General features: G+C 39.0%; 1 protein-coding gene across 1 annotated transcript in view; it reads left to right on the top strand.

Annotated features, from left to right (window-relative positions):
- The window catches only part of NAE1 (NEDD8 activating enzyme E1 subunit 1), a 48,035-nt gene that overhangs the window by 5,278 nt on the left and 16,787 nt on the right, over positions 1-25,970 (top strand). Inside the window, exons 2-11 of the mRNA XM_043987747.1 lie at positions 2,423-2,526; positions 2,660-2,720; positions 7,232-7,262; positions 8,460-8,531; positions 8,945-9,024; positions 10,009-10,118; positions 11,099-11,208; positions 14,085-14,147; positions 14,551-14,614; positions 15,695-15,786. Coding sequence (XP_043843682.1) covers positions 2,423-2,526; positions 2,660-2,720; positions 7,232-7,262; positions 8,460-8,531; positions 8,945-9,024; positions 10,009-10,118; positions 11,099-11,208; positions 14,085-14,147; positions 14,551-14,614; positions 15,695-15,786 — 787 coding nt within the window. The remainder of the gene's footprint in view (positions 1-2,422; positions 2,527-2,659; positions 2,721-7,231; positions 7,263-8,459; positions 8,532-8,944; positions 9,025-10,008; positions 10,119-11,098; positions 11,209-14,084; positions 14,148-14,550; positions 14,615-15,694; positions 15,787-25,970) is intronic.

The following is a 25,970-nucleotide window of genomic DNA, read 5'->3' as shown; positions in this document are numbered from 1 at the left end:
GTTATGAGGGCCTGAATGAGGATGGTGGTCATGTGAGTGACAAGAAAGGAACAGATCTGACATGCTGGGGAGGCAGAATCAACAAGTCTTAGAAACTGATTAAATAGTGGTATACTCAACAGAAATAGGAAAGTTTGGAAGAAGGTTGGGTTGGAGGGAAGTGCTAATAAGATGCCTTGTAGATAGGCAGATTGAAATGCCCAATAGTCAGTTGGCTAGACTAGGGCTGGAGATAAGATCTGCATGGAGATGGTCCACTAATCCTTGGGAGCTCATGAGGTCATCTATTAAAAAGGTTGTTGATAGGGGCAGCTAGATGGCGCAGTGGATAGAGCACCGGCCCTGGAGTCAGGAGGACCTGGGTTCAAATCCGGCCTCAGACACTTAACACTTACTAGCTGTGTGACCCTGGGCAAGTCACTTAAACCCAATTGCCTCACTAAAAAAAAAAAAAAAAAAGGTTGTTGATAAAGAAGAGGGCCCAGGATAGAACCTTTGGGCATACCCAAAGTGAGGGGATAGGATATAGATGACTATCCAGCAGAGGAGGCTGAGGAATGGTCATCCAGGATGGAGAATCTTCCTGCTCTGCAGGAGCAGTGTGATGAAAGTATCCCAGAGCAGACTAGTCAGCAATATGGAATGCTTCAGAGGGGTTAAGAAGGATGAAAGTTGAGAGAAAAGCAATGAACTTTAGTGACAGACAGTGCATTGATCATTTTGAAGAGAGCAGGTTCACGCGATTGATGAAGTCAGAAACTAAACTGCAAGAGGTTGAGAGTTGAATGAGTGGAGAGGAAGTGGAGGTAGTGAATGTAGACTTTTTTTTTTTGGTGGGGCAATGAGGGTTAAGTGACTTGCCCCAGGGTCACACAGCTAGTCAGTGTCAAGTGTCCAAGGCTGGATCTGAACTCAGGTCCTCCTGAATCCAGGGCCCAGTGCTCTATCCACTGTGCCATCTAGCTGCCCCTGAATGTAGACTTTTTTAGGAGTTTGGCTGTGGATAGTGTGAAGGGCTGGCAGGGTATAGTGAGGGTTTTCTGAGAATGGCGGAGCCCCTGTGTTTGTAGACAGCAGGGAAGGAACCAGTAGATAGAGGGAAATAGAAGATTAAAGAGAAAGAAGTAATGAATATTGGAAAATGTAGCCTTGTTGAGAGAAAAAGCCATCTTATTTTTCAGAGACTAAAGGAGAAAATGAGGGGTGATATCAAGTGGTTATGAGTTGTAGAGAAGGGAAGAAGAGGGAGCTCATGGAGAATTGCCTTTATTTTCTCAATATAATACAAGGGAAGGGGGTGGTGTGATAAGCTTGTTGTGTCGCTCAACAAAATGATACCTTTACATTACATCAATTTTCTGTTCATCCCTTCTTGGCTTTTTCATTAAAACTTGTTTTTCTGTCATTTAACTCAGCCTATTTCAGTCATCCATTCTGTGTTCTGTATCGATATTCTGTAGTTACCTGACCCCTCTGACCCATTTTGGTATTTTTAAAAAAAAGATGTAACTGGGCAAGTATCATTAATCTTGTCATTAGCCTCGATCAGATATCATATTGTTAAGGGCTAAAATTCTAGCTAGTCTGTCTAAAATATCTAAGGAGTGGTCGCCAATAAATTATAAGCTTTAGCAAGAGTTAGACTTTTAAGCATTTATTAAGGAGAATAAGTATTTGGTAAAGAGAGAAGAAAAGGTCTAGATTCCTATCTATTAAAGGGAGAGCACATTTCTAGCTCCGCTCTCCACCAGAGTCCAAAGGAAAGAGCGCAAGACAGAGCACTAGTCTCTTCCCTCTTCCTCCCACTAGCCAGCATCACTTCCTGACGCCAAAGAAAAGACTCCTGGTCTTGCCCTCAAAGACCTTCACTTCATGGGTGGAACTCTTCTACAGTAAGTCTCCAGCAGGTGGCGTCATTCCAATCGTTACAATATCTCTGCTTTGTTTTTGATACAGATGGGTATATCAAGTAACAATATGCATCTCAGCTCCTTTTTTATTTATTTGTATTTTATTATTTCAATTTATTACATATGTAATTAGAGGGATTATTAGTAATCAACGTATTAGTTCATAAGGAGAAGAATTACCCTATAGGAAAAAATATTTACATTAAGATCAAATATATTCTTTACTTGTTTTTTGGTTTTTTGGGTTTTTTTTGGCAGGGCAATTGGGGTTAAGTGACTTGCCCAGGGTCACACAGCTAGTAAGTGTTAAGTGTCTGAGGTTGGATTTGAACTCGGGTCCTCCTGAATCCAGGCCTGGTGCTCTATCCACTGTGCCACCTAGCTGCCCTATTCTTTACTTGTTAATGAGCAGTAAAGTGTATCTCAAAATTTTCTGTGCCCTTTAAGTTCTTTGGGCCTCCTTGTGTGAAATTTCAAAAATAACTGAAGTTTCTTTATTTCTTGGTTTATAGATTATGGGGTGATCATGGACAAGAAGCTTTGGAATCTGCTCATGTTTGCCTAATAAATGCAACAGCCACAGGAACGGAAATTCTGAAAAATCTGGTATTACCAGGTAAAGTATATGAATTATACAATTCTATGGGAATATTATAAACATGTAAATATAAATTTGCATGAACATATATCTATATATACACATATGTATGTATATAGATGCACATATTTGACTTTTCTTTTCCCCCAAGGTATTGGCTCATTTACAATTGTTGATGGAAATCAGGTCAGCGGAGAAGATGCTGGAAATAAGTAGGTTGGCTTTTTTCCACAAATACAGACTTTGAAGAATATTTTTATTTTTTTTCTTGTGAAATTATTTTACTTCCCAAATATCTTGCATACTTCCAAGTTTGTAATAAAGTGTACACACTTAAATATGTTATTAAATCACATAAAAATATTTTACATTGATTTAGTGCTTTGCAGTTTGAGTGTTTTCAAGTACACCATCTTATTTGATCTGAAGAAGTGTAGTATGAGCCACTCTGTTTGGTATAATTGGAGAGTATTAGAGATGGAATCCAGAGTCCTAGGTTGGAGCACTAGTTCTGAGATTTCCTATGATACTGGGCAGATAATTATCTTCTCTATACTGCTGTTTCATCTGTAAAAAGGACACAGTAATGTTTGTACTGCCACAAAAGCCCTATAACAGCAGAGGAATGGGGCATGGAGGTGAACCTTGGTTCTCAGAAGCTATTCCAGTCAAACATAACCTCTGACAGATTTTAATAGACTTCGAGTATTGTCCTGGTGACAAATTGTTTCTGCTGTCTGCAGGCCAGTCAAGTTAAATATGGAGAAAGTTCATTACCGTTAAACTGGCCACTATGTGATGAATTATTTGGCTACAGTTACCTAGTATGAAAGATATAAAATAAGCCCCTAGTCCTGTGTGGCCCTTTCTCCTTTTGCACCACCAGCGGCAAAAGATGGCCTGAGTTGCTAAGAAATCAGAATGGAATGGAATCACACAAATTTCGGCATTCTTGCTACAAATAAAACCAGAAGACAAAAAGAAGTTGCATCTAACTGGAAGCATGGCTTATGGTTTCTTCTCTGAGGTGAACGAAGGAACAAGAAGCATCATTTCAGGGGTTATTATCTGCTTAGAGAGTGCAGATGTAAAGAGAACAGGTGTGATGGTAAATTAGATGCCAATATCTGTAGCAGGTGAATAAAGGATCAGTGAGTCAGCAAGTATTTATTAAGTCCTGATCTTTGCTGCCTGCTGGGGAGCCAAATATAAGTAACCAAATCATTTCTCAAGAAGCTTCCATTCTAACAGGGGACACAACAAATACAGATAGAAGTATAGACAGACTAAACATAAAGGGAATGAATATGAAGTGTTACGAGCTAGTTGTGAAGGAGGACACTAGTAGTTGTGGGGATCAGGAAAGGTTTCAGTTCAGTCTTGAAAGAAGAGAGGGATTCTTTCAGGCAGAAGTAAGGAGAAGGTATATTCCATATTCTCTAAGCCAAGTCTCTCTCTCTCTATATATATACACACACACACACACACACACACACACACACACACATATATATATCTATATCTATATCTTAATATTCATTGACTATGATATGAAGTTAGTTACAGGATAGGACATGCAAAAGTTTTTAATAATGTGGCTGGGGGTTAAGAAAGGAAAGAGACCAGAGGCATATAGATTTTTATATCTGGCAGCTTCATACCTTATAAGTACTTTCTTTAAATGATCATCAGAAGGTACTGAATGTGGTGAATAGAACAATATTACCAAAAATGAAATGGAATATATCTGAGAAAGGAAATGACTGAATAGCCATGTGGGAGTCATTACAGAACCAGATGTCTGTATGGAGTCAGATAAATGCCTGGTAAATCAGTATCAACTTAGGGAAAAAAAAGATAAAAATAGGGATATTGTATGCAATGAAACATCCCCTAGGCCAGACCAGTTTAAATATGCTATTGACTCTGAAAAATGGGAAATGGACAAAAATAAAGATCATGACTCTTTTCTTCATTTCATGAAGAAGGTCTACTATTATAAAAGTTATCACAAGGAGGCCAAAAGAGCTTAGAAATCACCTCCATCAATGAACACCTGATTTCCTTGCCAAATGGAGGGACAGAAATGATAACCAGGCACAGTACCACTTGGGATACAAGCTTCTTTCCAAAATATGGAAGATAATTTATTACGGAGAGAGTGGCTTCATAAAATAGTGACAGTGGCCATGGTACTTGAGAAGAAGAGCTGGACCCGATATGGAAAAGTCAACACCTGTTGGAGACAACAAAATTATAAAGTCCTTAGGAGTTAATTGTCAAGATATCCCAAAGAGGAGAGGATTCCAGAAGAATGGGAAAGATTATAGATGGTAGTTAACCAAAATAAGTGACTTAAGACATTAGTAACTACTATCCCATATATAACTATATAGTGACAACCATCTCAAATGAGATAATATTTGTATAGTGCTTAGCATAGTGCATGGCACATAGTAGGCACTATATAAATGCGTGTTCCCCCAACTCCTTCCACCATATGTCTACTTTCTCAGCTTTCTAAAATCTTTGAGAAAGGGCCTTATACATACTAAAGGTTTCCTTATGGAAATTAGAAGAAGGGAATGATGAGACTTTCTCAGGCAATTTTCTACTATTTTCACATCTTCACTGATGTTTAAAGAATATGAGAGCACTGTTTGTTGTTTGCTAATGATATAAAAGCACTTGAGTCATTTGGGTAAAATATTTAAAGACTACAAAAATACCAGTTTTAAAGACAAGGAGTCTACCAGCATCTATTCACAGCCTACAAAATGATATGACCCATCTAGCTACAGAGATATCTTGAACAGACTGATGAGTTTTAACGCCGAGAAACCTCCAACGTAGAGACAGATATAGATATCCAGGGTGTTTACCATTGTCTTTGAGATGGTGCCCTGTAAAAAGTCTAACAAATAGAGGCTCTTTTGACAAGGAGATTTTACAGATGCTCTTGGTTACATGAGACATTGGGCTAATTGCTTTAATCCTTTTTATGACATTCTAAATGATAGCGGTGACTACTCAGTGGAGAGTGGTTTAGTAATGCAGAAAAAACAAAGTAGATAAAGAATACCTATTGACCAGATTGTGACTTATACCTGGGTGTGTAACTTATCAAGTTAGTCCATTTGTACATATATCTTGGACAGGGGGAGATAGGGACAGGAGAGTAGAGAGGGATAGTGGATTGAATAAGAAGAGAGATTGGGCTGGATCACATGGAGGAAATTATGTTGTGTTTCAGGGATCTGCAGCTGCATCAGTATAATGCCTGGGATGGTGTATGACTTTGTCATGTAACACCATAATCTCAGAAGAATCAATTGCAGGTGACCCAAAGAACAACAAAAAGATGCCCAGTGGCTGGTTATAGGTATCAACATGTTACCAAGGAGGACTTGTACAGAGAAGTGCAATAAAGGCCATATTTGAGCAGGAATAGAAGTAGAATGGTCACAGGATGAAGTTCAACAAGAATTTATTAAGCACTTACTACCTTCAAGACTGCTGCTAGGCATTGAGGATACAGGTACAAAAACAAAACAGTCTCTAACCTCAAGGAGTTTACATTCTATTGGAAGGAAAACAATACAAACACAGATAGGTAAACATAACATCTATGTAACCTGTGACCAAGATCTGGGGCTCACACAGGCCAGGGCCAATTCTAAGGACCACTCAAAGAAGATTATTTTATCTTCTGGGCTTGTTCCACTTAAGAGGACTTACAAAAAGATGTAGAAAAGTTAACCAGCTTGCCCAGGGGTTCATCATATAGCTAAAAAGCTGCAGAGTTTATATTAGAACAGGCTTTCTTATTCCCAGCCCAGTGTTCTACCATGCCCCACCTTGTAAAATACATTTTTTAAAATAATGGACATTTTTATTTAAAGTTTTTAGTTCCATTGGGGCAGCTAGTGGATAGAGCACCAGCCCTGGAGTCAGGAGTACCTGAGTTCAAATCCGGCCTCAGACACTTGACACTTACTAGCTGCGTGACCTTGGGCAAGTCACTTAACCCCAATTGCCTCACTAAAAAAAAACACACACACACAAAAAAAGTTTTTAGTTCCAAATTCTATCCCAGTTTTAATTTCTAGTATTCATGTTCTTTGAGGGAATCTTTGAGAATGTTTTCAGAGAATAGTAATGGGAATAGTCAAGCAGAACATGAATGAAGCCTGTGGGTAACATGAAGGCTGTTCATGTTATCTTTTAATTTTTTTCTTTAACTTACATTATACAAAATTAAGCTCATAAGAAAAATATTATAGTAAAACCATCTTTTCCTATCCAGAAATAGCTTTTTGGTTTGACTTCATACATGAAATAAAAGTACTATAACTCGTTATCTTAAATTATTTCATCATGGTCTGATTGGTCAGCTTTGTTCATTCAGGTATGGTTCTCCTGAAGACAAGGCTTGCTTCCTGGCCCCAGACTGTGTGTCTAAGACATCTAACCCTGTATCACCATCTCATAGAGTTTGTTTTATTGATCTAGCTTAAAATGTGGAAAGATTGTAGGAATGCAATAGGAAAAAAAAATCATTATCTTTATACAGAGAATAATTTGTCTTTTTCTTCCAGAAAATTTCTTAACTCTGAAATAACTTTTGTTTTTCTTTTATGAACTAACTTTATTTTGTGGTGCAATTAATATCTCCTTATGGTAAAATAAGACTTTAATTTCTTTCTTGTTCTGTCACCTTTAGTTTTTTTCTTCAAAGAAGCAGTATTGGAAAGGTAAAATCATGTTTACTCTATGCATTTGAATGTAATTCTGGCTTGCTTGGAAATTCTGAAGAACTATATTAGTTCAGACTGAAAAAAACTGAATCAGATTAATTGTTACATAATGCTTATAAAGGCATCTGAAAATGGAAACATCTCCATGTAACTTTTGGGTAGTTATAAAAAAACTTAAACGTATAAGTATATATAATACATGTATATACATATACTTATTTGTTAGGTTTTTATTCTGTGCCACTTAAAGTTACATTGTGATCAGCAAGAATATTCAGGACTGGGGGCAGCTAGGTGGCGAAGTGGATAAAGCACTGGCCCTGGATTCAGGAGGACCTGAGTTCAAAGCCGGCCTCAGATGCTTGATACTTACTTAGCTGTGTGACCCTGGACAAGTCACTTAACCCTCATTGCCCCGAAAAGAAAAAAAAAGAATAGTCAGGACTTATACAGTGTTTTGATGTTTTATTTTGCCTTGGTATCTCAAGCGCACAGTCTTTTTTTAAAAGTTGCATTACTGTTTTAATTAAAGATTAGCCAAAAAATTCTGTTTCCTAAACATTTATTACTCTGTTTTCCTGCCTGAGTGCTACATGCCAAGCTTAAAATTGATCTTTCTTTGACGGCTAGGTCCTTGTTCTGATCATCAATGGTCAGTCACTGTCTATTCATGTTGATGTAGGAGATTGAACTGAAGTGTACTGGACTCAGAACTCACCCTGGTGGTTAGGATTTTTAAAATTAAAATCAAACATGAGCTTATTTTCTTACTTGACAATTTTTTGCAAAAATAATGTACCAAAAATATGATTGTTGGTTTTTTAAAATTCTTCTTAGTTGTATTCTGGTTAATTGAGTTTGTCATAGAAAGTTAGATCTTGAAGGGACTGTAGGAGTCATCCATTTTCACCCCCTTGTTTTACAGATAAGGAAACTGAGAGGTTGTGACTACTTATGGTCACACAGTGGCTGAGCTGAAATTCAAACTCGGGTCTCCTAATTATAAGTTCAGCATATCTTTTAAGTGATATTTCCTTTTATTCCCTACTTAAATGTATCATTTTAAAGAGGGCTGCTAGATATATGCATGCAGTTGTAATAGATTTGCAAAGCAAGTTTTGCAACATGTGTAAATTAGTTTTATAATCAGAATATCCCTAACTTTAATCCATTGTTCTGTTTATTTTGAAAAAGAATCGAGCTCAAGCTGCCATGGAACTGTTACAAGAACTAAACAGTGACGTCTCTGGGAGTTTTGTGGAAGAGGTGTGTGTGTGCGTGTGTGTATGTGTGTCTCTCTCTCTCTCTCTCTCTAACTTACTGCTACCTTTGAAAACTGATCATGGAGTCGTTTTCCAATTTGGTCACCTAGTAACTGATGAAAATCCTGGGATTGGTTGTCTTGAATGTTAAATAATGTCTTCTTAAGGGATGAAGGGCAAGAGCAGAAAGGGCTGTGGAGATTGGACACAGTAGCCAAAAGAGTATTAGAGTGGGGATTAGTCAGGCTGGAATTGAACCTTAAATAATGTCTTCCCTTAATGACATCTGTCACTGACCCATTTAACTTTGGTGGTGCCTACATCATTTCCCATTTTCTAACATTATTTGAAATTGTTTCTGCCTTACTGAAATGTGAATGTCAAATTGTTGGATTTTTTTTCCCCTGTCCTATTTAGAGCCCAGAAAAACTCCTAGACAATGATCCTTCATTTTTCTGTAGGTTTGATGTGGTGGTAGCAACTCATTTGCCAGAAAGGTACGTCTTTTATGTCCATAGCCATTGCGGGTGGGGGATGTGGGGAGGGGCTTTCATTCTGTTCTTAGACTTAGATTATTTCTTTTTCCCAGAGAGGATGATACTATGCAGATAATGCGTGAATGCTACATAGTAGCTTTTGCTTGAATGCAGTGAATAAACACATTGAATGAATAAAAGCATGCATGCTTTTACAGGAAGCACTTACAAACTGATCGCCCCTGAAAAGAGAGACAAAGAAATAGAGTGGGGAAGGGGAACACTTTGTTTAATATTGGAATAGTACTCTAAATATTTGCCAGATAGAAACATCAATGGCAATTATGATTATAGGAAATATTTTTTTAAGCCTAAGTGGTTTATAAATATTTCTCACCATTTAATTAACAATGATAGAAATGTTTGAAAATGTTTTCAAGCAATACTCTAGTTGAAAAGGGATGAAATTTTATCCCCTTCTATTCCTAAGGATATGTATTTGTTTTTATTTTGAATCTGTATGCACTTGCATTTCTCTGTAGTGCTCAATTTCTTTGTCTAAATGCAGCATTTGTATCTTCCCCTTTGTTATAGTCAGTAAACACTTATTAAGCACCTGCTGTGTACCCAGCACTGTGCTAAGTGCAGGGGATACAAAGAAAGGCAAAAAGACAATCCCTGCCCTCAAGGACCTCACAGTCTAGTAGAGGAGACCACAAGCAAACATACTGTACACAAGATAAAAAGTCAATGAACAGAAGGAAGGCACAGGATTATGAGGGTTTGAGAAGGGCTTTTTGTAGAAGTTGGGATTTTAGCTGGAACCTGAAGGAAGCGGGAGGCCAGATGCGGAGGGAGAGCGTTTTAGGCGTGGGGGACAGCTGGAAGAAATGCTTATCCTGGAAGCTGTACCAGTAAAGAGCTCGAAGTGGCTGTTTCATGTTTGGGGTGTGTCTGTGTCTGTTTTCTTCTTCCTGTTTTGATGTCTTTTGCTTTCCTTTGCAGTACATTGCTACACTTAGCAGAAGTCCTTTGGAATGCTTGCATCCCTCTTTTGGTCTGTAGAACATATGGACTGGTTGGTTATATGAGGATCATTACAAAAGAACATCCAGGTAAGAGCATTAAAAGCAATTTGAGTTTAAATTTGTATCGCATGTAGATTTGGAACAATTAGAATAAATGAATTCTTGTTTTATACTGGGTGTCCCTACAAGTCTTAGTGCATCTTTAAGCTAGGACTCATAGGGTGCTTCTTTCTTTTTTTCTTTTTTTTTTGTTTTGTTTTATTTTGTTTTTGTTTCTTTAAGTGAGGCAATTGGGGTTAAGTGACTTGCCCAGGGTCACACAGCTAGTAAGTGTTAAGTGTCTGAGGCTGGATTTGAACTCAGGTACTCCTGACTCCAGGGCCCATGCTTTATCCACTGAGCCACTTAGCTGCCCCCTCTTTCTTTAGAATACATTGTATTTACATACTTTTTATTTTAATCACATCAAAGATGATTCTACCCCCAGAAGATTTTTTTAGAGGCGTAGTTACTGCAAAATTTATTAAAGTTGGGGTCTTTATTTACTTTGGTTTATAATGTGCCTAGCACAAATGTCCTAGCATGGACATACTTGTTCTCAAATATCAAAAGAAAAAAAGATACTATGCATCTTGAGCAGTGAGTTTCATTAAGTGAAAGAAAAGTTTTTGCCCAAGAGTTTATACCCTGACTCTACTGCTAATTCACTGTGTGACTTTGGGCAAGTCATTTTTCCTTTCTCTGGGCTCAGCTTCTCAGTATCTGTGAAATAAGAAGGTTCATCAGGAGAAAGTAGATCACAGGGCTTGGAGAGACTGTAGAAGTCATTTAGTTCAGCCTCTTCCTTTTACAGATTATACACCTGAGGCCCAGAGAGTGAAAGAAATGACTTGCCCGAGGTCATTCAAGAAGTAATTAGTAGAGCTGGGATTTGAACCTAGATCCTCTAATGCCTTTTTTGCTCCTGTGTCCTGCCTAGGACCCAGCTGATCTCTGCAGCCCCTTTTGCTTTTGCCCATTATCCCTTAATCAAACCCAGCCAGTCACTCACCTTGCTTGTTTCACAGTAATAGAATCTCATCCAGACAATGCACTAGAAGATCTTCGACTGGATAAGCCATTTCCTGAGCTAAGAGAGCATATACAGTCCTATGATTTAGACCACATGGAGAAGAAGGTGGGTACTACATTGGTAATTTATCTTTATGATGACGAGAAATCTGTCATACGCATTTTGTACATTGGTTTACTTGTTGGTCTTCGCTGTTAAGGACAATTGTCAATTATCTTGACATGGCTCAGGGCCTTCTAGTTTTGTTTATCCTGTTATAGGACTCATGACTTAAGAAGTCAGGCTGTATATATTTTCTTTTCTTTTTTTTTTTTTTTGGGTGAGGCATTTGGCAGTTGGGGTTAAGTGACTTGCCCAGGGTCACACAGCTAGTAAGTGTTAAGGGTCTGAGGCTGGATTTGAACTCAGGTCCTCCTGACTCCAGGGCCGGTGCTCTATCCACTGTGCCACCTAGCTGCCCCCTGTATATGTTTTCTTACATAGCCATATGGATTCAGTAAATGTGTTCATTCAGTTTATTAGATCCATTTTTTCCTCTAGACTGTGAATACCAATAGGATGCCTTTCTCCCCCCACCCCCACCCCCATTTAATATGTGGCCATCTTTTAAAGATTAGCTCAGACTCTACTCTTCCATGAAGCTCTCCCTCCTCCTCCAAATGGGGAGTCACCTTGTTTCCCCTCAGATGTCACAGCCCTCTTCTCGTTGGTAATGACCTTTCCTTCCCTCAGATGGGACTTTGCCCTTCGCTTACACATATATCATGGGTTATTTTGCAACATTGTCATTTGTTCCTATGTCTAATCCCCATAATAGATTATAAACTCTATGAGGGCAGGGAATGTAAATTATTTAAACTTTGTTTCTTCCTGAGAGCTCAACACATAGAAGGTGCTTATTAAATATTTGCTGAATTAAATTGGAATCCCGAGAGCTGAGCTGCTTCCTCTGCTTTTTAGCTTCGGAGATCTCTCTAGGACCCTGCCTCTGCCAAGGGCTGGGTGGGTGATAATAGCACTAGGCAGTCAGCTTTGAATTTATTAAGCACCTACTTTGTCCAGGCCTGGGGGATACAAAGACCCAAATGCAGCAAGCCCTACTCAGGTGGAGAGCTAACTTACACACGTATAAATCTGCAGGGTCAGTGCACAGCTGAATAGGGAGGGAGAGAGGTAGCAATCGAAGAGATCAGGAAAAACTCCCTGTAGAAGGTGATGCTTGAGTGGAGTCTTCAAGGGAACAAGGAATTCTGTGGGCTGGAGATGAGGACAGCACAGACAGAGAGGGAGTGTCCTCTGGTCCCAAGGGAAGAATGGATAATGAAGCTGCAAAAGGCAGCAGAGACCAGGTCAGGTAGGGCTTGAAATGTGAAACAGAGGAATCTCTGTTTTATCCTAGAGGCATCAGGAGCCACTCACACCTGCACTTAGAGAAAACCAGGAAGGGCAGCAGTGTAGAGCATGCCTCTTAGAGGGGAGAGGCAGAGCCACTAGAAGACCATTGCAGCAGTCCTGATGGGAAGTAAGGCAGAATTAAGATGGGGGCTGTGTGAATATAAAGAAATGGATGAATAGGAGAAATGTTGTAGAGCCAGACTTATAGGCTATTTGGGATGAATGAGAGGAACAAAGCATGATGCTGAGGTTTTAATAGGGAAATTTGGCGGGGCTGGGGTGGGGGTGGGGTTCCTATATTTAAGCTCTCCATGGGGGATGGAGTTTGAAATGTCCAATCCGTATTTTTGTGATGTGAGATTGGAACTCAGGAGAGAGACTTTGGTCTGCTTATATAAATCTGGGAGTCATTTGAATAGAGATGATCATTAAAACTACAGAAACTAATGAGGTCTCCAAGTGAAAGAGTATAGAGAGATAAGAGACCACAGCTCAGAAGCTTTGGGGTATAGCCACAGCTGGCCAGCATGTCTCACAGTTAGGAATAGGAGTGAGACACGGGAGTGTCCCTGAAACCCAGAGAAGAGAGCATTCAGGAGAAAGGCTGGTGCTACAGAGAGATCTAGATGGATGAAGGCTAAAATCAAAGCCATTAGATTTGGCAACAAGTAGTGCACCCGGAACTTTGGAGAGTAGTTTCAGGGGTGATATTGTCAGAAACTGGGTTGAAAAGGGTTAAAAAGTCAGAAGAGAGCAGTTGGATGAAGTGAGTGGAGACAACTTTTTCTAGGAGTTTGGCTTGGAAAGGGAGAAGAGAGATACAGACTGATAGCTTGAAGGGATGGTTGGACAAAGGAGGATTTCCTTTTTTTTTTTTTTTTAATTTTGGGGGTGGGTGGGTCAGGGCAATGAGGGTTAAGTGACTTGCCCAGGGTCACACAGCTAGAAAGTGTCAAGTGTCTGAGGCCGGATTTGAATTCAGGTACTCCCGAATCCAGGGCTAGTGCTTTATCCACTGAGCTGCCCCTTGGGGGATTTTCTAAGATGGAGGAGACCTAGATGTGAACACAACAAGGAAGGAGACAATGGATAAGAAGAGATTGGAAATTAGAGTGAAGAGGGATCATGGACACATGTGGAGGGGGTGGCCTCTACTGGAATGTGGAGAAGAGGAGGAAAAGGGTGAGATAATGCAAGGAGGGCTTGTGGTGAATGAATGAGTGGCCTCTGCATCACAGGGGATGGAGGGAGGATGGATTAGAAAATGCCTGTAAGTATTTGGTGCACCTCAAAGAAAGACGTTAACAGGAAAACAACAGTAAAAAAATAGCCTACCCAGTGACCACAGTAACAGCTCCTGTTTCTGGGAGGCCTTCAGGTTTACCCAGTACTTTTTCTCCCCAAACCCTAGATGGCAGTGGCAGGATTTGAGGGTCCGGATTTATCTGCTCATGACCCATAGCTAGGAAAGGAATGTTGGAGTGAGGTTTCTAAGCCAGGGCTCTTGGTTTCAAGTCTGTGGCCCTTTTATCAGCCATTACTGTGTATTCAGCATTTCTCTGCCTTGTTTCTCCTCTTATTCTCAGGATCACAGCCACACTCCATGGATTGTGATTGTAGCTAAGTATTTGGCACAGTGGCACAATGATGTAAGTCTTTTTTTTTCCATTTTTTAAACAGATTTTGTATTTTCAGCATGTTATAAAACACCCGTTATATTTTTTTTGGCTATTCTTTTTTCCTTGGGAAAAAAAAGGGCTTTTAAAATAGGGTAGTTCTTTTGACTTGCTTTTTAATCAGCAAAGATACTTAATTATATGAATGTCATTCTTATTTGAATATCATTCTGAGATTTTTTTTTGAGGAGGAAAGTTGGGAATGTATAGCAAAAGACTATAAAGTAATCACCCAGTGATTCTTTGGTTATTTATTGAAAAACAAGTGAATATTAATTACCTGGATAGTTGTGGGAATTTCAAACATGTGAACTCTAGATTTTTGTATATTGAGTTTATGTAACCATGTGAGGCTTTTTTTTTTTAACTACTTTAGAAGAATGGACAAATACCTAAAACATACAAAGAGAAAGAAGCCTTCAGAGATTTGATCAGACAAGGTAATGTTATAAAATGTAATTGTGGATTGTACAATATTTGAAACAGAAACCAGAAATCTATTTTTTTGCATGAGGCAAATGTTTTTATTTACTTTGAGACTGCATTTCTTAACATTTTTTAGTACCTGTTTTTATCTGCTAGAGATATAAACTCTTTTCCTTTTCCTTTAGGGAGGCTAAGATCCATTTTTCATTATTCTTTTTTCTTTGAATTTTAATATCTTTTGACTCTTTTCCCAATTACATGTAAAAACAATTTTTAACCTTCAAATTCTCTCCCACCCTCTCTCCCTCATGATTGAGAAGACAAGCAGTTTGATAAAGGTTATGCATATACAGGCTATGCAAAACATATTTCCATATTATCAAGATCCATTTTTCATATAAAGTTTTAAGCTTTTCATAAATCATATCCATCCTAAGGTACAGCGTACTGACTTGCCCCTTAAAATACTAGAATGTAAAATGATGGGGTTGTTGTTGTTTGTCCTTTGTTCTTGAAAAGGACTATGACAGATGCCATGACTTGCAGTGAATCAGATTTAAGTGCCAGGTCACCAGCCTCACTCTCTCCTCCCGAGCCATCTGGGTCCAGAGGCAAGATATATGTTAAGATGACTGGAGATGGGGGCAGCTAGGTGGTGTAGTGGGTAAAGCACTGGCCCTGGATTCAGGAGGATCTGAGTTCAAATCCGGCCTCAGACATTTGACATTTACTAGCTATGTGACCCTGGGCAAATCACTTAACCCTCATTGCCCCATTAAAACAAAACAAAATAAGATGACTGGAGATGGCTGGGGATTCAGTGGGAAACCTTGGCCTCTTAAGCTAAGGCTTTTCTCAGGTCTCAATTTGCCTGAAGCAACTCCCGGTCAGTGATTAAGGCTCAATAAGAAGGGAAAGAAAGACCTCTTTTACCTTGTCAGGAAAAAAAAAATAGATTGGGGGGGGGGACACCCTCAGGGTTTCTGATCCAAAGACATAGAATCACTATTTAGCCTACCCAAGCCATCAAGAGACCAAACCATGGCAAAATGAGAGAAGGAAGAACTCATCTCTGTTCATTTCTGCTTTAACAGGTATTCTGAAGAATGAAAATGGTGTTCCAGAAGATGAAGAAAATTTTGAAGAAGCTATTAAAAATGTGAACACAGCACTTAGTACCACTCAGGTATTGTGAGTATTATCAATTCATTAAATAGTCAAGCACTTGATATTTGTCGGGCATAATGATAAATGCCAAGAGTACAAAGAAAGGCAAAAGGAGCCCACCGTCTGATGTGGGAGAGACAACATACAAATGATTAGGGAGATACAAGACAGCTATGGGCTAAAAGGAAGGTAACTTTAGCAAGAAGGGACTTTGGAGGGGAGGGAAGGTGATGACTAGGAAAGATCCCTTGCCAGAAGGTAGGATTTGAGCTGCCTTGAAGGTAGGAGTTAGAATTGACAAGGGAGAGCACTCCAGGCATGGAGGACAGTCAGTACGAAGTCACTGAAAAGGGAGATGGAGGGCCTATTCCAGGAACAGTAAGTAGATTGTTATAGCTGAGTCATAGTGTTCATGGAAGGGGAACAAAGGGTAAGAAGACTAGAAAGGTAAGAAGCGCTTACTGGTAAAGGGCTTTAATTTTATTATTTATGAGTGGTTCTTGTGAATTTATTGCTCTTTCTCACCCCAGTCCATTCTCTTTTGTGATTTTAGCTGTCAGTCAAATGCCCTTAACTGCTAGCTACTTGCTAATTAAATCAAAGCCTTTGTTGCCTTGATGTTCTCTGACTTTTGGTTATTGCAAGTACAGCAGCAGAATGTATAAACTTTAAATAGAAGGCAGATTCTTCTGGTTTATCTATTAAATTGAGTTTTACCCATAACTTTTCACACACATCCAACATTTAAACCATCAAGAACGTTATAAATGTAGCAGTCTATAAGAATGTACCCAATGGGGGCAGCTAGGTGGCCCTGGAGTCAGGAGGACCTGAGTTCAAATCCAGCTCAGACACTTAACACTTACTAGCTGTGTTACCCTGGGCAAGTCACTTAACCCCAGTTGCCTCACACCCCCCCAAAAAATGTACCCAATAACTTATTATACACATAACTATTTTCTATTTTATGTGACACTACTCCAGATCATAACCTTTTGTGGCGATTAAAAATTTATGGTTGCCCTATAATTGTCTCAAGCTTTAAGGAACATGGCTGGGGTTTATCATATATTTATTACTTAGAAATTAGAGGCTACTGTACCAGTTTGGGGGCATTAAGCATTTATTAAAGCATATTAAATATTAGTAAAAAGAGCACATGGCTCAGAAAGTTAAGGAGAGATAGTGGGGAGCCATAGTAGGCAGCATCTGCATCCATCAAGTTCCAGGGCCAAGAGAGAGCTTGACTCTGTAAGCTTCCTGTAGGCTGGAAGAGAGCCCACCTTTACACACTGCTTTGCTTAAAGCTAATTGGCTAGTTTCATTCAAATCTATTGGTTCATTGGACTTGAGGGTGGCCCATGAGCAGCATGCGCTGACGTCAGAGTACAGAAGGCAGACCCTCTGAAAGGAAAAGCTTTCAGGTAGGTATGGTTTTTAGTGAGATAACTTCCTATAGGTGGTCAGCAAGGTCATTCTACATTTCCTTTGAAATTCTCCTGTCTTTTGGCTAGCCCTGCAAAACCAGCTAGAGTTCCTGAGTATGTGTAAAAGGGGGGTCTCTGAGTCCCCAAAACACCCTGTTATTAATAATTTTCTCATGCTTTCTAGGTTTTTGCTTACCCTAATAACATTCATGAAATGTCCCCTACTCAGACAAAAGTCTCTTTTGTTTCTGACCAGTCCCTCCCTTAATCTGACCTTTCTTATCACTCCCCTCCCTTTCTGTTATCCCCTTCCCCTCATACTTCCCTGTTGGGTAAAATATATTTCTATGTCCAGTTGAATGTGTATATCTATTCTTTCCTCTTTAAACCAATTCAGATGAGAGTGAGGTTCAAGTGTTAGCCCCCACCTCATTTTCCTGTCCACTGGAAAAGCTCTTCCTTATATCCCTCTTTTATGTGAGATAATTTTCCCCATTCTTCTCTCTTCCCCTTTCTCCCAGTGCATCCATTTTAAAAAATATTATCCCAACATAATAGACTCACAAATGTGCCCTCTGTCTATGTAGAGACCTTCTAACTGCCTTAATAATGATAAAATTCTTAGGAGTTTCATGTAGCATATTCCCATATAGGACTGTAAAAAGTCTAACCTTATTTTCTCTTTTTATGATTCTTGAGTCTTGTATTTGAAAGTCGTATTTTCTATTCCTCTCTGGTCTTTTCATCAGGAATGCTTGAAAGTCCTCTGTTTTATTAAATGTCCATTTCCCCCTGTGAAAGAATATTCAATTTTGCTAACTAGATTATTCTCAGTTGTAATCTTAGCTCTTTTGCCTTCCTTTAATGTGGTAGCTGCTAAATCTTGTGTAATCCTGATTGTGGCTTCATGGTATTTAAATAGTTTCTTTCTTTTTGAAGTATTTTTTCTTTGAACTGGTAGCTCTAGAATTTGGCTCTAATTTTCTTGGGAGTTTTCATTTTGGGATCCCTTTCAGGAATTGATTGGTGGATTCTTTCAGTTTCTGTTTTAGCTTGTGAAAATAGGATATTGAGGCAGTTTTCTTTATAATTTCTTGAAATATGTCTAGGCTCTTTCTGTGAATATGGCTTTCAGGCAATCCAATAATTCTTAAATTATCTCTCCTTCATCTATTTTCCAGGTCAGGTGTTTTTCTGTTAAAATTTTTCACATTTTCTTCTATTTTTCATTTTTTTAAATTTTGTTTTATTATTTCTTGATGTCTTGTGAATTCATTAGCTTCACTTACCCAATTCTGTTTTTTCAGGTCAGTGAAGTTTTGTACTTCTTTTACTGTATGGCCAGTTATATTTTTTAGGGTGTTACTTTCTTCAGTATTTTTTGTTCCTCTTTTACCAAGCTGTTGTCTTTTCATAATTTTCTTGCACCACTCTCATTTCTTTTCCTAATTTTACTTCTGCCACTCTTATTTTATATTTTAAATTATTTTTTAAGCTCTTCTAGGGATTCTTGTTGGGCTTGTGCCCACTTTTTTGTTTGTTTGCTTGTTTGTTTTATTTTGCTTTGCTTTGCTTTGCTTTGTAGCTGCTTTTACAGCCTTTTAAATTTGTGGTTTGGTCTTCCCTGTCATTATAGTACCTTTTTATAGTTAGGTTCTTTTTTTGTTATTTGTTCAGTTTTCCAGCCTATTTCTTGACTTTGAACTTTATGTTAAAGTTGGGCTCTTTTGGGACAACTAGGTGGCTCAATGGATAGAGCACCAGCCCTGGATTCAGGAGGACCTGAATTCAAATCCGGCCTCAGACACTTGACACTTACTAACTGTGTCACCCTGGGCCAGTCACTTAACCCTCATTGGCCCCCCCCACACACACACACACAAAAAAAAAGTTGGGTTCTTTTTCTGAGGTTAGGTTGCATGGTCCCAAGCTTCAGGTTTTTTCCATATTGCTATTTTCAGAGCTAGTTCTGGAGGTTTGTCAGTTTTCAGTCTTCTAAGGTAGTATGATTTGGGCAGAGGTTTGGTCATTGCTTTTCTGTTCTGCACTCCAATCCTTACCCAGGAAGCACCCTTACTCCCTTGGGACTGAAAACCATATTGCTCCTCAGGACCCCTGCTTCCTTGGATCAACAAGTGATGGTGCTCCTTAGGGCTCTTGATCCCTTGTGATTGAAATCAATATGCTTCTTAGGGTCTCTGATCTCTTGTGACTACAAGCACTCCTTTCCATTCTGGAAGTGGGACTGCACGGTGGAGTTTCCAAAAAGTGCTTGATCCTGGGCCCCATGCTAGCACTTCCTTCCGTCTGTCCTTCCGTTCTTCCTTCCATCCTTCCGGTCCTTCTATCCTTCTGACTTGCCCAGGGTCACACAGCTAGTAAATGTCAAGTGTTTGAACTCAGGTCCTCCTGACTCCAGGGCCAGTGCTCTATCCAGTGCATCACCAACTGCCCCCACAATCTTTTTCTGACCAGTTGTCGGATCCCCTTATTGTCTCCATCTTGAGAACTCCCAAAGCTTCTGCTGCTGTTATTGCTTCCTCCAAGGCCCACAGCTGTTGTTGCCATCACATGGGCTCCAGGCCAGCCCCCACCCAGTATCACAGACATCTTCTGATCTCTTAAAATTGTTTTAGTCTAGAAAAATATCTCACTCTGACCTTTTGTTGGCTGTGTTGCTCTGTAATTCGATTTGAGGTGTTATTTTAAAGTTGTCTGGAGGGATTTTGGGAGAGCTTGGCTGCTTCCTCTACTCTGCCATCTTGGTTCTGCTGTTGGAACAAAGTCAGTGAAGGGCTTTAAAGGCCAAACAGGATTTTATATTTGATCCTGGAGGTCATAGGGAGTCCCTGGAGTTGATTATTGTAAGGTTTATAAAGCATTTTCTTATAACAACCTTATAAGTTAGCTCTGTTGTTCTCATTTTATAAATGGAGAAACTGAAGTTCAGGAATAGAAGAGATTTGCCAATCATTACATAGCTAGTCAGCATTAGAGATGCAAGAGATGAACCCACATCTCCTAAATACCAAACCAGTTTCTTTCTGCTATTCTCAGGTATTTCTTAGGTATTTTTATTTTTCCTTTTAAATAGTATTTTATTTTTTTCAATTACACATAAAGACAATGTTTAACATTCTTTTAAATAAAAGTTTTAGCTAGAAATTTTCTCCCTACTTCCCCTCCCTCCTCCTTGAGATAGTAAACAATTTGATATAGGTTATATATATGTGCAATCATGTAAAATATATTTCTATATTAGTCATGTTGTATAAGAAGAAAGAGAACAAAAGGAAAAAACTACACAAAAAAAAACCAAAGTGAAAATAGTATGATTCAGTTTGCATTCAGACTTCATCAGTTCTTTCTCTGGATGGGGCTAGCATATTTCATCATGAGGCTTTTAGAATTATTTTGGGTCGTTGTATTGCTGAGAAGAGCTAAGTACTTCACGGCTGATCATTACACAGTGTTGCTGTTGCTGTGTACAATGTTCTCCTGGTTCTGCTTACTTTACTGAGCATCAGTTCATCTAAGTCTTCCCAGGTTTTTTCTGAAATCTGCCTGTTCATCATTTCTTACAGCACAATAGTATTCCATTACATTCATATACCACAATTTGTATGGCCATTCCCCAGTTAATGGGCATCTCTCCATATCCAGTTCTTTGCCACCACAAAAAGAGCAGCTATAAATATTTTTGTACATGTGGGTCCTTTTCCCTTTTTTATAATCTTTTTGAGATACAGACCTAGTAGTGGTATTGTTGGATCAAAGGGAATGCACAGTTTGATTGCCCTGTGACCATAGTTTCAGGCATTTAAAAAAATTGCTAGTGGGAAAGGATTTGGATATGAAAGGCAACTGGGTTTTAATAGAGTTGACATCTGAATAATAATTATGTATAGGAATTTGGACACACTTTCGGAATGTGGGTGGTGTGGCTGAATACACATTTATAACACAAATAGAATCCTGTTTCAATGAGTTTGAAGAAATGTATTGCTTGCTGGATGCAAGCCACATTAAAATGGCAATCCATTTTAGCTAGCTCGAGTATACAGAAGTGATAATGGAGTTCTTTGGGGTCTTCTCATTCCTTTACCAATGAAGCAGATGTTAGTATATGTGCTTGTTTATGATGACAGATAGAAGCTGGGAGGCTTGTATGAAAAGCAGTGTTCTGTTGGTCTGACATGTCCACCATATAAGGAGGGAGCTTACCTGGCCTCATAGCTTTGGGGCTTCTCTGATGTTTCCACCCTGCCCCACCCCACCCCTGCTTCTGTGTGCTGTCCTCTCCTGTTAGACTGGGAACTCTTTGAGGGCATGGACTGTCTTTTTCATGTTTACATCCCCAGAGCTTAGCACAGTACCTGGGACAGAGTGGGTACCTAATAAATGTTTATTGATTTAATGATGGGGAGGAAAATAATAACTGAGATATAGTGCTTCTAAAGTTTGCAAAACCTCTTGTTGCTAAGCCCATACTTGTTTCTTCTGCATTAAATGTATTTGAATTATGATAATTGGGGGGGGCAGGGCAATGAGTGTTAAGTGACTTGCCCAGGGTCACACAGTTAGTAAGTGTCAAGTATCTGAGGCTGAATTTGAACTCAAGTCCTCCTGAATCCAGGACCAGTGATTTATCTACTATGCCACCTAGCTTTCCTCCATTATGATAAATTCTTTTTTTTTTTTAAGTGAGGCAATTGGGGTTAAGTGACTTGCCCAGGGTCACACAGCTAGTAAGTGTTAAGTGTCTGAGGCCAGATTTGAACTCAGGTCCTTCTGACTCCAGGGCCAGTGCTCTATCCACTGCGCCACCTAGCTGCCCCTATGATAAATTCTTAATGAAATTTTATATATTTCAAAATGTTTACGATTTTTAAAAATAAATCGAGGTTGAAATTTTTTGGGAAAGAGATCCTATCTAGTTAAGGCTCTCGGGAGGCTATAAAGCAGTACAACTGATGGCCCCAAAGTCCAGAAAGTGATTTCAGGTCTCGTCAGTAGCAGAAACTGAGCAATCACTCCAGGAATAACCACTTGGCAGCTCATTGATCTTCCCCACATGTCAGGGCTTAGCTGAGCCATGACACTTCCCAGGGCTCCAGAACATTCCAGGATTTCTTTCCATTCTGAGCTGGTTCCTGTCATTGCACAGGCCCCATTAGGAACATCAAAGTCTCCTCCCCTCTGAAGGAGACAATAAGAAGATGTCTCTAAAATGCTTGGAATTTACACTATCCTTTCTTCACCCTTACAGAAAACATGTAGCCACTTATAAATCTTTAAGATGTTTTTTTAATATCAATTTCATTTGTAGTCAGCCTTCTACAATTATTCATAATGGTGGTTTTTAAAACATTCCTCATAATTCCAGGATAAATGTACTATAAATATCATCCCTATTTAACACACAAGGAAACAAGAGGAGGAAGGAAGGAAAGGGGAGGGAATGAGCATTTATATAGCACCTACTACATGCCAAGTGGTGCTAAATGCTTTAGACATTTTCATCTGATCTGTTCTCTCATTTGAACTAAGACTCAGATTAGGTGCAGGCTTTAGTAAGTGTCAAAAGCTGGGACTCCAGTCTGCGCCTTCCAAGTCTACCATACGGCCTTTACAATACAGATATGCATAACTTTGAGATATTTTGGTATAGTAAAAGGAATACAAAACTTGTAGATGGAGAAACCTTAGTTCTTAGCACTGCAACCTATTAGTTAGGTAATCTTAGACAAGTTTCTTAATCTTTTTTAGCCTCAGTGTCCTTATATGTAAAATGGGAATAATAATACTTGTACTACCTACCTAACAGGGTGGTTTTTTTGCTCAAATAACATTAAAAACTACTTTTTAAACATAAATATACACATATATATATACATAGATATAGTTGGTGTTGACAATATTAACAGTAACATTCACAGTCTGTAGTTGAATCAGCTATTGTAATTAATGCTCAGGTTCTGTCACTATTTTGGAGACATGTTTGTGTCACACCCAGTAAGATGGTTTTATTTAATTCAGTTTTGATCAGTGTGATCTTTTTCTTTATTTTTCAGAAAGTTGGAAAAATTCAAAGCCGTTAAGTCCATTTTAGCACTAGCAGATATTTTTGTTATATTCCAAACCTTTTCCACTTTTCTCAAGCCCCAACTATATTATCCTGCCTTACCCTTACAGCAGATGATTTAGCCGCCTACTTCACTGAAAAGCGGGAAGCCATCTGATGAGAACTCCCTCTCATCTTTCCTTCTCCATCCCTCACTACTTCCCAGCATCATCACCCACCTCTTTCTCCTTCCCTCCTATGTCAAAGAAAGGCATGTTGCATACACTGAGACCATGCCTTATCCTTTCTCCTATTTTCTTTTATTACATTTTATTTTATCTTCATATTCACATTCTCTTTTGACCCTTTCCCCCACTCCCCCTGCCCAAATTGAGAAAGCAAGAAAAATCAAACTCTTATTACAAACATACGCAGTTAAACAAAACAAATTCCTGCACTGACCATGTCCAAAAAAAAAAAATCTGTCTCAGTCTGTTCTCCGAAGTCTGTCATTCCTCTGTCAGGAGGTGGGTAACATGTTTCATCTTGAGTTCTCTGGAATTGTGGTTGGAACTTAGAGTTCCTCAGTCTTTTAAAGGTTTTTGTCTTTAAAATATTGCTGTTATTGTATAAGTTGTTCTTTTGACCTCATTCTGCATCAGTTCATACAAGTTTTCCCATGTTGCTCTGAAACCATCCCTTTCATCATTCTTTATAGTGCAGTAGCATTCTATCACATTTATATACCATAATTTGTTCAGCCATTTCCTGGTTGAGCATCCTCCTCAGTTTCCAGTTCTTTGACACCACAAAAAAGAGCTGCTCTGTTTTATTTTTTTAACATATAGATGCTTGTCTTCTTTCTTTGATCTCTTTGGGGTATAAACCTAGTAGTGGTATCACTAGGTCATTGAGTATGTACAGTGTACTAGCTTGTGGTGGGGCATAGTTCCAAATTGCTTTTGATAATGGCTGGACTAGTTCACAGCTAACCCTCGGCAGTGCATTAATGTACTTGTTTTCCCACAGCCCCTCCAGCATTGTCATATTCTTTTTTTGTTAACTTTTCCAAACCTATAGATGTTACACGTGTATTTTTAGTCTGTCCCTCCCCCTTGCCTCCTCCTCTGACTACAGACATATTGAAGTCTCTTCATTCCTTCCTTATGTTAACAGTAACTTATAATTAGTGCTAAATTTTTCTAATAAAGTTATTTATACCTACCTGATGCTTCTGTTGTCTCCTCAAAACCACTGCCGTCTGGCTTCTGCCCCCTAGTGCTCTTACTGCCCTCTGAAGTGTCATCCCTTACTTTCTTATCAACAAATTGAATGGCCTTTCCCCTCCAGTCCCCAGTTTCTTTGATGTCTTTGAAGCATCAGATACTTTTGATCACCCTTCTCTTGGCTTTAGAGATACCATGCTGTCCTCATTTTCCTTTTGTCTCTCTGACTAGTTCTCTTCCATTTTCCTTCTTCCTCCTTTTGCTGATTAACATCCTGTCCTTTGCTGTTTTCTTTTCTTTCTCTGCAAAGGGAGAGAGTATAATCTCATTCTTTCCCAAGAGCACCTCTATGAGGTGTTCTATAAAATGATCCCCAAATCTCTTATCTCCTTATCTTTCTTCTGCACTCTAAACTCATGTCTCCACTTACCCATAGCATATCTCTATGTGAATATTTCACTATCATCTCAAACTTCAACATGCATAAAATCAAATTTATTATCATTTCTACCAAAATGTATTCAACTGCCTGCTTTTATTGTTTCTGTCAGTGGCACCATCATTTATCCAGTTTCTCACAGTGGAAGCATTTGGTTTGAACTTTTAATTTTTTCTTCTTTACCTTTCCTATCTGATAAGATATCAAGGTGTATCTTTTCTGCCTCCACAGTATCTCATGTTTGTGCCCCCATGGCCACTCCCCTGGACTATTGCAATACTACTACTTACTGGTCTTCCCAGCTTCAGGCTTTCTTAATAATGATTTTTACTCATAATGCTTTAAGGTTTACAGGGTGCTTTACAAATGTTCTCATTTTATCCTCACAGAAACTTTGGAGATAGGCGCTATTATCATTATACTCATTTTACAGATGAGAAAACTGAAGCAGACAGGTTAAGGGACTTACCCATGGTCACATAACGAGTAAGTGTCTAAAGCAAGATTTGAACTCAGGTCCTCCAGACTCTAGGCGCTGCACTCTATCCACTGTGACACCTAGCTACCTCTCTTCTTTCCAGTCATTCCTTCAGTGCAAGCTTCCTTGTGCAAAGATCTGGTAATGACTTCAAAGCAAAGATGGCATCTTTATCAAATTTATAGATGACATAAAACTTCTGGGGAATAGTTAACATACTGGATGAGACAGGATGCATAAAGATCTTGGCAAGTTAAAACATTGGCTCAGATCTAATAAGATGAAATTAAATTGGGTTAAATATAGAACATCTTACTTTTGGCTTCAAAAATCAACTTTCTTAGTATGAGCTTGATGGAATCTTCTTGCTTTTCCTCATACAGGACATTTCGTCTTCTGACCTTATTACTGATTGTCCTTCATAACTAGAGTGCCCTGCCTCTGGTCTCTGTTTCCTTGCTTCTCTGGCTTCCTTTGAGACTTAACTCAAATAATAAGCCACAAAAGAGGCCTTTCTTATTCCTATCACTTTCTCCCTCCTCCATGAAATCTTCCCTGATCTACCTGCA

Source organism: Dromiciops gliroides, chromosome 2 (genome assembly GCF_019393635.1).
Source record: "Dromiciops gliroides isolate mDroGli1 chromosome 2, mDroGli1.pri, whole genome shotgun sequence".
Lineage (NCBI taxonomy): Eukaryota > Metazoa > Chordata > Mammalia > Microbiotheria > Microbiotheriidae > Dromiciops > Dromiciops gliroides.
The sequence above is the reverse complement of the archived record's forward strand: the minus strand, read 5'-3'. Positions and strand labels throughout refer to the sequence as shown.